Genomic DNA, 12061 nt, shown 5'->3' on the forward strand with positions numbered 1-12061 from the left:
CTGCAACCAAACAACCATCCACTATCTTTACTTCTCCCCCTCAAAACACACACACACGCGCACACGTAGAGCATTGCTCAAGACGGGACCCTCGTTCCTCCTCCCTTTCCCTGCGCCTGATATTCATCCAACGAAAACCACTTAATCCCTTAAAAATAACCATCTTGTGCAGGAGAAAGGGGGTGGGAGGGGGGGTTATGAGGAGGGGGGGGGGGGGGGTAAATACTTGAAAAGTTACAGATCAAGCATAGATAAACACCCGGCGATAAGAGGCGAGCAGCGTCGGGAGGGGAGCGCGGATCCTCCGCTGCGCAGCGCTCCGTTATCACCAGGACTTTTCCAGGCGCGGCTCGGTCCGTCCGCGGCTCCTCAGCCGCTCTGCAGCCGCGCAAAGGGACTTCCTGCTCCGGCCACATGAAGTTAATTAGGCCGTTCCCAGAGGGGTGCCTCTGCCCGAGTCTTTATCGGCACTCAGGTCACAAAAACACGGCTTTTTGCTTGCTTTTAAACTCCACACCCTCACAGACCAATTACTGAGAATTAGGCATCTGTGCAAGGAGTCCGGGACAAGGGGCACTGTAACCCCCTCAGATGCCCATGGACATGAATTATCTGGTGTTGTGTGAAGCTCCAACTAAAATGTGTGTTTTACAAATGCACAAAATATCATTATTTTTAGTGGTTATATGCAAAAGAAAATTATGAACAGTGGAATCATGAATTGTATTAATAAAAATCAAAGGGATCACACATGGATGGCATTGTGTGTCACAACATAAAGGCATGCAAGCATTTACTCTGATACACTCCTATAGGAGGGGTAAGTTTCCAATAAATTAATTTCTAAATAAGGATTCACATAAGGAATGTCACAAAGAAAACAAGACCACAACAATCATTCACTCTCCCTCGGATTACACACCAACTGATGCACATTCGACACACAAACACTTTCTTGGACCGAGATATTGTAAATATTAACAGAGCAAACATGTCAACACACACCAAGAGAAGAAAAATAAAGTTTGGCTTCACAGAATGAAAATGTGAACAACGCGAGAGGACAGAGGATGTGTCGGCTGAAGAGAGGGGTGAGGAGATGAGGCTGAGCTGACGTACCTGCTGGGACATTCTGTAGAGGAGGTTGCTGTCAGTGCTCTGCTGCTGCCATGTCCCCATGAAGCCCGGCTGCTCAGCACTAGGCGGTCTGGTGCTGAACTGCATGGAGCTTTCGCCTGCACCCTCAGCACTGCTGCTAACAATGCTAACGCCACCCAGACCACTTCTGCCGCCGCCGCTGCTCTGACTACTGGGGGGGATGCTCACGCAAACGCCAGCTGTGCCGGTGGGTCCGTTAGCCGGAGCTGAAGGTGGCCTGGGCGGCTCCGGGTCGCTGCTGGGCTCTGGTGGGACCGTGTCACACTCGCTGCCTTTCACATCCAACTCTGCCTCCTTGGACTTAGACAGAGAGAGGGAGACACGGGGAGGGAGGGCAGGAGGGATGTGGGAGTGTGAAGGAGGAGAGAAGAAAAAGAAGTAAGTGAAGGTGGGTTCTTTTGGGGTCGTGCTGGCTTTTTTTTTATCCTTCTTGCTTTTCAAGGAGGATAACAAGGGAAGGGGAGATGGAGGAGTAGATGAGTGTGAGAGGTTTCTTGGCAGCTGTGGTGGCAGAGCAGTATGTTTGTATTTGTGTGTGTGTGTGTGTGTGTGGAGTTAAATCTCATGTAGAAAGAGAAAAAAGAAGGCTTGCAATGAATTTCCTTGGGGGCCTCATCTTGGACAGGGGAGATGAGCAGACCACTGGAGGTGAAGAAGGATGGGGAGAAGGATGGAAATGGGAAAGAAGGACCCGATGAAAAGGTGAGCAAGAATGGAATAGACAAAATAAAGGGGGGGTTTGTTGGGATTAGTGACATGGAGGTGCATGCCGGTGTCCGTATCCTCTGTTTTTGTTGTAATCCATCTGTCACTCAATTTGATCCTGAACGTGGACTCGAGTCAGACACACTTGCATACAAACACACACAGCGGAGCCAATGTTTACCTGTCTGCACACAGTCAAACACACACGCACGCAAATAATGATGTGAGAGTAAATCACAGACGATAAAAAGTTAACCTGGGAGCAACACATGCACGGTGGTACTGGAAATAAGTTTGTTGTGAGGAATTATTTCTTTGTCACGACTAAACTCTAAAAAAAAAAAAAAAACTAGAAAAAATTAAATAAGGTATGTTAACTGTGGCAAAGAAGAACCCCACCAAAGTAAATCTGAAAAGGTCTAAAATTACAATTTGTATCTCAAAAAAGGGAGAAAAAAAAATCTGTCAAGGAATCAAAAAATAAAATTAAAAAAAAGTCAAAATCCAAAAAGTTCCATCAAAGCAAAAAGTGGTGTCAATAGAAAGCACAAATGCTTCTTACCATCAAATCTGTTCCTGTCCCAGGAAAGTGAAGATGAGGTGTGGGAGGGAGCCACCAGCCTTCCAGCTCTCCCTGCCTCCTGCTTCTCTCCCTGCCTCCTTTTCTTTCTCGCTCTGTGTGACCGGGTCCCTCTCTCGACGTCAGCGCCGCTGCCTGTCCTCCCTCTTTCCTCTCCCTTTGCTCCTATCTCTCTCTGACTCCTCTGTACTCCGCCGCAGCTACGGAACAACTGAGCCAAGCGCTTGAGCGTGTGTGTGGTGTGTGTGTGTGTGTGTGTGTGTGTAAAAGTGTTCAAGAGCGAGTGAGCAGGAGAGAGAAAGAGTGTGTGTGTGTGTATGTATGTGTGTGTGTGTCTCGGGCCAGTTGCGGGCTCAACTGAGTCAACTGTGCCGCTCCACTCTGAGATGCTCAATGACACTGTGCGGCACACTTCCTCACAGGCACACACACACCACACACACACACACTTCCTCACAGGCACACACACCACACACACACACACCCCTCCTCTGCGAGGGGCAGGGAGGTGGGGGCATCGCCGAGCAGGAGAAGGAGGAGGGGGAGCGTGTGTCCCCCTGTCTTATTACCATTTGCGCTGCGAGCGGCCAGCCCGTCTCAGAGCAGCTTAGTTCTCCTGTGGGACCGTCCTGCCTCACACAAATGTGAGCGCACACACTTTAGCAACAACAAAAAAAGCTCCGTTCCTGACTCAAATTCAAACAACACACTACACTTTTTTCTTCCAGTCAAGTCTCTTCTCTTCACAAAAATAAGAATAATAAACTATTTTTGTATTTCTCCTGCCTGAAACCATCTCAGAAACAAACCCCCATCTTCCAGATGTGAGACTCAATGACAGGAAGAAATACACAAAAAAAACAAAAAGACATTAATTGACTTTTTATGTCCCTAAAAAGTCTGCCTCCTTTGTTTGATTTTCAACCTCTCTAATGAAAGACTAATGGAACGCAAGCAATCTGCCGCCACCAGCATGCGTGTGAACACACACACGCTCACAAGCGCCTCCTCTCCCCTCTCCTCCTCCTCCTTCTCATCCGTGGAGATTCTCAGATTTTAATTAAGAAAAAAATGAGGAAGAGGTTCCATTTTAGCCAAATTGGTCCCCACAGCAGCAAAGGTATAAGGGAATAAAATGAGGGATGGAGGAGTAAAGGGAGGCAGACACAGAGAAAAAGACACACTGGAGGATATCATAAAAAAGTAGAAGAAGAGGCAGGAGATCTAAGTTTCCTTTGACATAACATAGGACACATTTCAAACAATGAATACAACCCCCTTTCACCACTTTATTCTCCTTTCCGTTTGCTTTTTACTATAAATCCTCCCATCTTGTCTTCCACAGCCCATCTTTTACCCCCACTATCATTAGAAAAATGACAGACCAGGTGCCTCAGTCCACAGCAAGAGGGAGATGTCACAGTGATCTTTCCCCGGCAGGAGAACAAAAGAGAAAGGGACAGACAGAGAACTTCTCTCCCGAGCTGCATTAAAGAGCCTCTGGTCTATAAAGTCACATCAAATTTTGTGGTAAATTGCTGCAGACAGCTGCTTGGCTGTCTGTTAAAAGCCTTTTGTACCATGCACTAATGGCAGTACACTGTTAACCTTTGCTGAGATTATCACACCAGTCGTTACGGTTATGTACATGGGGGTTCTGGTCGCACAGAGGAAAGTGGAGTGTGTGTCCAACCACTTTAAAATTGCACACTTGTGCCTTTTTTTTTTCTTTATTCACAGATTCAATTTACATCTTAACTCCGTTTCTGTCTCCGAATACGCCTTTGTCTGCTGTATCCTTTATTTTTTTTATCCTCATTTCAAGATGTCTTTGTCGCCCTGCTTTTCTTTCACCTTTTCCTCTACCCATTCCTTCCCTCCTTCACGATTTGCATCGTGCACTGTCCCCTGTCCGTGTCCACAGGCAGCACAGTCGTCAAATGCATAATGTGTCACCTCTCACCCATGTACAGCCAGCTCTGCTCTTCACAAGTTATTGAAAAGGTAATTCATGAGGCTTAGGCTAATTATATTAAGTGACAATTTAGCCGCCAAGGTTCCTTTTTGCTCTCCAGATTTTTTTCCCTCCCTCTCTCTCTCTCTCTCTCTCCCCCTCTCTTTCTCTCTCTCGTCAGTAAATGTGCTAGTCTGTGGGTTTTTCAAGTGGCACTCAGGGTTTCAAGTCAAGCTGGTGGCTCAGCTTCTGACCTGGCTGGTTAATGGCTGTTATTTGTGGGAGGGAGGAGTGGATTCTTCCAATGGTGCTCACTCTTCTTCCTCATTTCTCTCCCACTTTTTTTCCCCTCCTCTCCCTTTGCCTCCCGCTGATAGTAATGCCATGTCGTAGAAAATACACGGATGAAGAAATTTGGAGGGGAAACGTAAAGGAAAAAGGAAATAGAATGACCAAAATAAAAAATAAAAAAAATCACGTTTTTTGCTAGAAAGGATAGGAAAAAAAAGAATCCTGGAGATCCTCCGGCTCCTTTATTAAAACTATTATTGTGCAGGACTTGAGAATTCCCTGCGGGGCAGGGGTTCATGTCGAAGCCCATATAATTAACTAGAGGCTCAGCTACGGATCAATTACCAGACAAGCAAGTGATAGCCGAATCAATGGAAGATCATCAGGCTCGTTATCAGTGTTGCAACTCATTAGAGCAAAAGTGAGGTAGAGAAAGAGGCAGAGCAAAAAGGGGGGGCACGAAGATGGACGCTGCGGGGCAGTTGGGTGAGGCAGGAGACGAGGGGCAGGGTTGGTGGCAGCCCAGATGCTGGTGTGTGTGTGTGTGTGTGTGTGTGTGTGTGTGTGTGGTGAATCAGAGTGTGATGTGCTGCGTTCCTCATTAGCTGCCGCTGACTGGTGACTAGGGGAGCCCTGAACGATAAGGGCGGTCCGCTCGGTGGCAACAGTCACTGAGGCTTGTATGGATCAATACAAATGTGTGCATGAGGTTAAAGCTCTGCCATATCATCCTCACTGCACTCAAATCCTCAGAATGGGGTACAATTTTGCAATCTGAAAACCCAGAGAGGGACTGTCAGGAATAAAAAGTAACAAAAAAAAAGAAACCTTTAATTTTCAAATAGGTAAAATTAACCAAAACGTGACAAGCAATGGCAAAAGTACTAACCTCCCTATAGCAGCAATGGCGCATAACAACAGGTTGAATTAATACATATGTAGAGATTAAAAAATGTTGAAGTCATTTTAGTCACTTGGTCAGGTATTTCATCTTATCCACTGATCAGCATAATCCAATTAACAGACAAATCTATCAGCCTTTCTAAAAGATGAAGTTATTCATTTCCATTGTCTTCTTATGTCTGTGTAATCTCACCTGCTCTGACCGTTTGAGGCATGGGCATCCTGTCTCACAGAAAATAGTTCAAGAGCAAAAGTGATTTTTTATTTTTTATTTTTTTACAATTATTATCACTATTTTTACATGAGAAACCAGCACATTTTTAAATGTAATGTTTTATTCAAGGGGGGGTTGCATTCATCTTTTCTCCACCTTAACAGTTTTTTTTGTTCTCTTTCCCAGATGGTGCAGAACTACGCTGAAAAAGAAAATCTTTGCAGAGTAAGTTATCAGATGATGATGATGTTTTCCTAACCCTAAACAAGAAGTTTTTAGATCCTCAAACAACCACTGAGTAAGAGAAAACCTTGTATATAAAATGCTGAGACACAAAAATCTCAAGATCTTCTCAATTCCTCGAACACAGGTAAAAGTTTGATTTCAGAACTACCACACGTTTTGTTTTGTTTTAAAAGGCACATTAACCGTTAAAAAATGTTTTACTATACATCATGTCAAACATTTCAAATTTAGTTATTTCATTTCCAGTTTCAAGCATTCTTTGTTTTCTTTCTGTTTTGTCTGTATTTATGAGGTAAAACAGTATATAATGAACAATTTGTCTGATACGCATCTTACTGGGGAAATTTTGACAGAAACCCTGCAGTGTGTTGATAGAAGCTGGCTGGCTTTGACTGCCTCTAATTTCAGATCGACTCATAAGCAGTTAATAAGTAGAAAATTGGCTGCTTAAGATGGACTGATGTTAGTGGACTTGTTTTCTTATTGAACGTGTTACTGGCTCTGAAAGTGGGTTTTGGGGCAGCAGCATCACCGTGAAGTTAGTTTTAGGTTGGCCATTCGACATACATAATCTGTGGAGTGAAGACTGTAATGCTTCCAAATGACTCAATGCAGCGACTCCAAACATAATACAAACTGTAGTACAAAAAGGAACAAATGTGACATACCCATTTATATTACATTTGATGACTTCTTAATTCATATAATTCACATCCTAAACTAATGATCAGCAGAGTAACCAGCCTGAAATGAAATTCACTCCAGTAGAAGCAGGTTCTCATGCCTCTTTCTAAGCTCACTTTAAAGAGTTGACATGAAAAGTCAAAATAAAACATAGTGGTTAATTCATAATTTGGAATTGCTTAAATACTGTTAACATATATTGTTAACAGTATTATTCTTTTTTACCGGGACTTAGATCTGGGCCATTCTGGATTACGTCGCCCTGTTATTCTACCACCAAACATCTCCATCCTCCAAATGCTGACCATTCTGTGCAATAAATCTAATAATAGCTCCTTTTATGACTTGTATGTAGTTATTTGTGCCCACATTTGGGAAAAAAAAGAAAAAGGAAGCTTGTGTCCCAGAACACAAATTAATATATTAAGTTTCAAGACAGTTGAGAGTATGCTGGGACATGGGATGCAAGGTTTCAGAGCAGAAAATTGAATTGCAACAAGCCAATCGGCATTATTGCCTCATATAATCAGGGTAATGTCTTCATGAGGTAAAAATTTAAAAATTAAAGCCTGTACAGCAAATAAAAGTGAGCATACGCTAAGTTCCTCTGCAAAAAGAAATAAAAAGAACCTACATGAAGGGAAAAAAAGATTTCTTTCACTTTTTATCATTTAACTGTAAGCATAAGGCAGAGTCCATCTCCACCCATGAAAACTTTCAACATTGCCATTGTGCTTCCCAAACACTGACATCTAATGCGTCAAATAGCCAAGAAATTGAGTTCAACAGCTCTTAAATGTGCAGAAACAAAACAAGTAGTCCAAACAATTGTACGAAACACCCAGGGCTATATACAGTAGTTACTGCAATGATAATTACAATAACCACTTTCAGCTTCTACACACAAGCAAGTGCAGAAGAGTTGAAGATAAGGGCAGACAGAGGAAAGCGGAACAAGAAAATGTGTTTAGTGACGACGATAATGTGCTACAAAATCAAAATGATCAAAAACCGCAAGAGGAAGATTGATGAGTCCTTGCTGCTGAGGGATGCCAGTCAAGACATTAGTTATTCTCAGATCGTCATGTGGAAACAGCATCTCCACTTCGTCTGCTCAGATGTTCGGCTCTTCCAAAAACTGCAAGAGTTTCTTTCTATTCAGGTCAGGTAAATCAAAATAAACAAAGCATTAGAGAAAATAATAATTATAGTTTGACACCAGTAGGAAGTGGCATTTCCAAGGCTGTGTGTGCTGCCTTTGTGCAGACTCACAAGAGACATAAGCAGGAGCACATGGCTGAGAGCTGCTACTGTCGGTGACCTGATTTATGGTCATATTGTGTGTGCATGTGACAAGGAGCAGCGTGTCGATCAGATGGCACAAGGATAGAACTGTCACTGTTCTGCTACCACTACAGGGCCACAAGACATCATATGACACCAACGGGAACAGCCTTCCACTTGTGATAGAGGAAGACTGAGAGAAAGATGTAGAAAAAGCCAGGCGAGGGCACCGAAAGGTCTGAGAGATGAGAGCGAGCCACATGATTGCCTGTGTCACTGATCGCTGCAATGTGGGCTCCACTAATAAGTGCACCTTTGTGAAAAAACAAGAGGATAAAGACGCCGGCTGAGCGTCTTGGCTGGGTCTTATGAGTTCTTCACAGTTTTTATCTTGTAATGTAAGATGGCAAAAGGTTAATTGCTGAGAACATGACATGCTAATGCTTGTTTGGCAATTCATGACCTGATGACACATGTTGTGCATAAAAGCACTCCACATGCCAGTTTTGTTTTTCCAAGCAGGAAATACAAGCAGCTACTCGCGAGGTCAGAGGAAAGAGCTACAATTTTATCAGCACCAGTGCACACGCATGCACAGTGGTCATGCATATGTTCACCTCTGGCCCTGCAGGAAGAAGGTTGACTGGACCTTTGTTCTCCTCCCCGGATTGCAACAAATCCTTCGACAACCTGTTGCTTTTCCTTTCCCTTTTCTGCACCCCCACTGTCACCCAACAACACAGGCTAACTAAAGTTTTCTTAAGACACAGTGCATTGTAAAAATTACTGAAACTTCATCATCACTTTTCATATGAATTTGTCTACCAAATATTTTTGTAATAATAGTTTTTAAAAAAATGTATGGGAAAAAAAGCAAAAAGATATTGATTTGATTATTGTAGCTTAAAAATGTAAAAATGTAAAATGTTTTACCCGTCCATCCATTATTTATACCGGCTTCTTCCCGGGAGCATGGGGGGTCTGCTGGGCCTTATCCCAGCTGTCTTTAGGTGAAATTATCCAGTCAGCTTATAAATTCCTCAAATGTTGCCCATTTATTGATTACAGTGATTTTACCAGCATCAATTACATTATAAAGTAAAGCGGATATCGTCACAGACCTAAGATATCTTGTATTTGGCATTCATGCAGAGCATAATTTTTCTTTATATCACTTTAATGGACTTCAAGCTATTATTAGTAATGATATCATCTATCACAAAAAATTTAAAGGAACTAACAGAGTCACGGAGCATGGCTTTAGCTTACAGCAACTAAAATGTTCCTTGACCCCTTTCAAGTTGACCGCTGTGGTGTCAAATGGGAGCCCCGAGTCTGCGAAGTTACTTACATCAATGTTAACTTTTACTTTACAATTCCATCATGTTATGAGTAAAAACAGATAAATATGGCAGAACATATAACAGAAGATAGGGGTAGTGTAGGAAAAGGTATGTGGGAATCAGATGAAGAAGATGACCAGGGGTACAGTACTTTTAGAGCATTTCACAGAATTGTAAATTGGGGCAGACTGAGCCCATCCTTCAGACACTGCCTCCTCTTCCTTCCTTCTCTTTACTCCACAGCCTTTTCACGCTTACACTTGGATAATTCTTCTCTAATCATCTCTAGCTCCTCTCCTCCTCCACCCTCATTTACTTCCCTCACATCTCCCCTTCCATACCCTCTCCTCACCTCATCACACAGGCCTCCACTTCAGCCCTCCACCGCTCTCCATCCCCTCGGCCCTGTCCTCTCTCACTGACCCGTGCTTCCCCCCAGTCACAGGGTGTTGTGTCTCTACCTGCCAGGCTCCCTGACAGCCCCACGTCCCTCCCCTACCCCTGAGAGGAGACCGCCTGCCCATCCGGAACGCTGCCGTGGCAACCCTGCCAGCACCCCTGTCGTACCCCCTCCTCTTCCAGCAGCCCGCTCTCCACCAAACCCAACACAGAGTTTGAAGTCCGTCTGGGCGGTGTGTCCCTCTCTTATCTCATCCATGCAAACTTTCTGTCTCCCAAACTCTCATTATTCTGTTTTTACCCTTCGCCTCTCTTTCTTGACCCCAGATTTTTTTTCCTTCTGACCTGACTAATACGTCTTTACCTCTTTGAGCTCTCTGCTCCCGTCTGCAGTCATAGAAACGATTTCTTCTTTTGCTGAGGCCCAAACAGAGCAGAGATAGAGGGTTTAGTGTCAGTGGTTGCTACACTGACCTTCATAACCGTTTACTTAAGGAGTGCAGTTGGTTGCAGCGAGGAGATGTACTTTACCAGAAAATGCTGCTTAAGAGGTTTGACTAAATAACCATAAAGGACTGAAAGTAAGACAGCAACTTCTAATGAAAAGTGAGTGTTTTTAATAGAACCAAAGACTTAATGATTATGAATACCCCAAAACATCTGATATTTCAGAATAAGTATTGCATCAATTCTAGGCGCTGCCATCTGTGCATGCACTAAAAGACAAATACATGCTTGTAACTCTTTACATATTTAGCTGCTATATGTCTTCTTTTACTGGCTTATTTCAGGAAAATGCAACAAAAGAGGTTGTCATGTTGCTTCGGTTAGCCCTCCACATCATTTGCAAAAGTGAAAGACCAAATCAGAGACACGTGCCAAAAAAAAGGAAGCGTCTCATAAGTGCTTTTAGTAATCCAAAATGTTAGATGACTATTATTATCTAGCAAATGTCTCAAAGCCACTTTAGATTTTAGATAAGTTGCACTAGCACCTTTAACTGCCATCTGTTACATGTCTACTTTTTTTTCTTTTCTTTTTTTTTGCCTTTATGCCAAAATCTGGACATAATGATGCTGTGGCGATTGGTTTTTCAACTAAACCCACACATCAATAGGTGCTTGTTAGAATTTAGCAGTTTTTTTTTTTTTGCTACATGGAAAATCAGGGAAATGATCTAAAGAAACCACTTTGACATAATGCTGCAGCTGATTCTATGACGAATATTTTTACACATCTATCTGTAATGGAACAGTTTTTACAGCGTCAGCCAAAAGACCAACCAAACTTTTGTCACATGCAGACCTTTCCGTCTGGGTATGACTGCATGAGCAAATATGTTTTAATAGATTTCATCAACCAGCTGGACATCTGCTCAGTGGTGATGCTGTGATGTAATCATAGTCACGGATTATACCAATTAACCTTTGTGAGTAACAGGGAAGTCCACGGCTGTTCTGATGTTTTAAAAAAAAAGAAAAAAGATAAATAATAAAATGAAATCAATGACCTCACAAAAGCTGAGACGCAGCCCAGAGGGTCTGTGTACCATCTGAAACTCCCCAAAAACAAATGCTGAGCTGGGAGGAAGGTGGGAACAAAAAAAAAACATGTGGGTTACATTAGCCAGGACAGTCTTTATTTATGGCGCACACATGACAAGGAACATAACCGCTAACACCACGACAAACACACAAACACTTGTGATACTCCTCGCCAAAAAAATACTCCCAAATAAATGTCACACAAATCATTCTGTGGTAGTAAAAACCATTCGGCAAACAAACAGGAAAGTTTGAGAAAAGTTTGGGTTGAATTCCGACTACCAGCACATTGTCCCCCCCCCCCCCTTATGTCTCATCTCTACTTAATCTTCTTCAGCTGTGCGGATATAGAAGAGAAAAGTAGGAACTCTAAATGTAATGCTTTTTCCCCCCCGTTCTTAATGTTCCGCATGATGACTGCCCCGACCAAATAATCAGCACATAAAAAAGTCATTTCAGCTTCTTTAGCAGGAAAACCATGGAGCGGCTCTAATGCACTGCCCATCTCTGCCCGACACTCCTCCAAACCACTTGTCATTGAGTACTACACACAGCTCTGGCAAAAATCAGTCCAGCGGAGGCTGAAAGGAAATATGAAGAAACGATTATAATTCTGCCATCAGGTTTCAATTACAAGAAACAGGGAGGAGGGGTTAAGTGAACATCAAGTCATATTAAAATATATAGAAGGGCATTGGCATTGGGGGACTTTGCTGAAAGCTCTTGTGTATCAAAGCACATTCTAACATGTGGCCA

The 12061-nt window shown here is 43.0% G+C and overlaps 1 protein-coding gene across 4 annotated transcripts in view; it reads right to left on the reverse strand.

Annotated features, from left to right (window-relative positions):
• Positions 1 to 12061, reverse strand: part of bnc2 (basonuclin zinc finger protein 2) — a 168468-nt gene that overhangs the window by 89470 nt on the left and 66937 nt on the right. For 3 of the 4 annotated variants that reach the window (XM_061717722.1, XM_061717711.1, XM_061717733.1), the window contains exons 1-2: positions 2426 to 2743; positions 1120 to 1458 (exon numbers count right to left, since the gene is read on the reverse strand). In XM_061717722.1, coding sequence (XP_061573706.1) covers positions 1120 to 1458; positions 2426 to 2428 — 342 coding nt within the window. In that variant the 5' untranslated portion in view covers positions 2429 to 2743. Of the gene's footprint in view, positions 1 to 1119; positions 1459 to 2425; positions 2744 to 12061 lie in introns of those variants that run through there. The other variant, XM_061717718.1, reaches the window with a different exon arrangement.

This window comes from Cololabis saira, chromosome 1 (genome assembly GCF_033807715.1).
Source record: "Cololabis saira isolate AMF1-May2022 chromosome 1, fColSai1.1, whole genome shotgun sequence".
Lineage (NCBI taxonomy): Eukaryota > Metazoa > Chordata > Actinopteri > Beloniformes > Belonidae > Cololabis > Cololabis saira.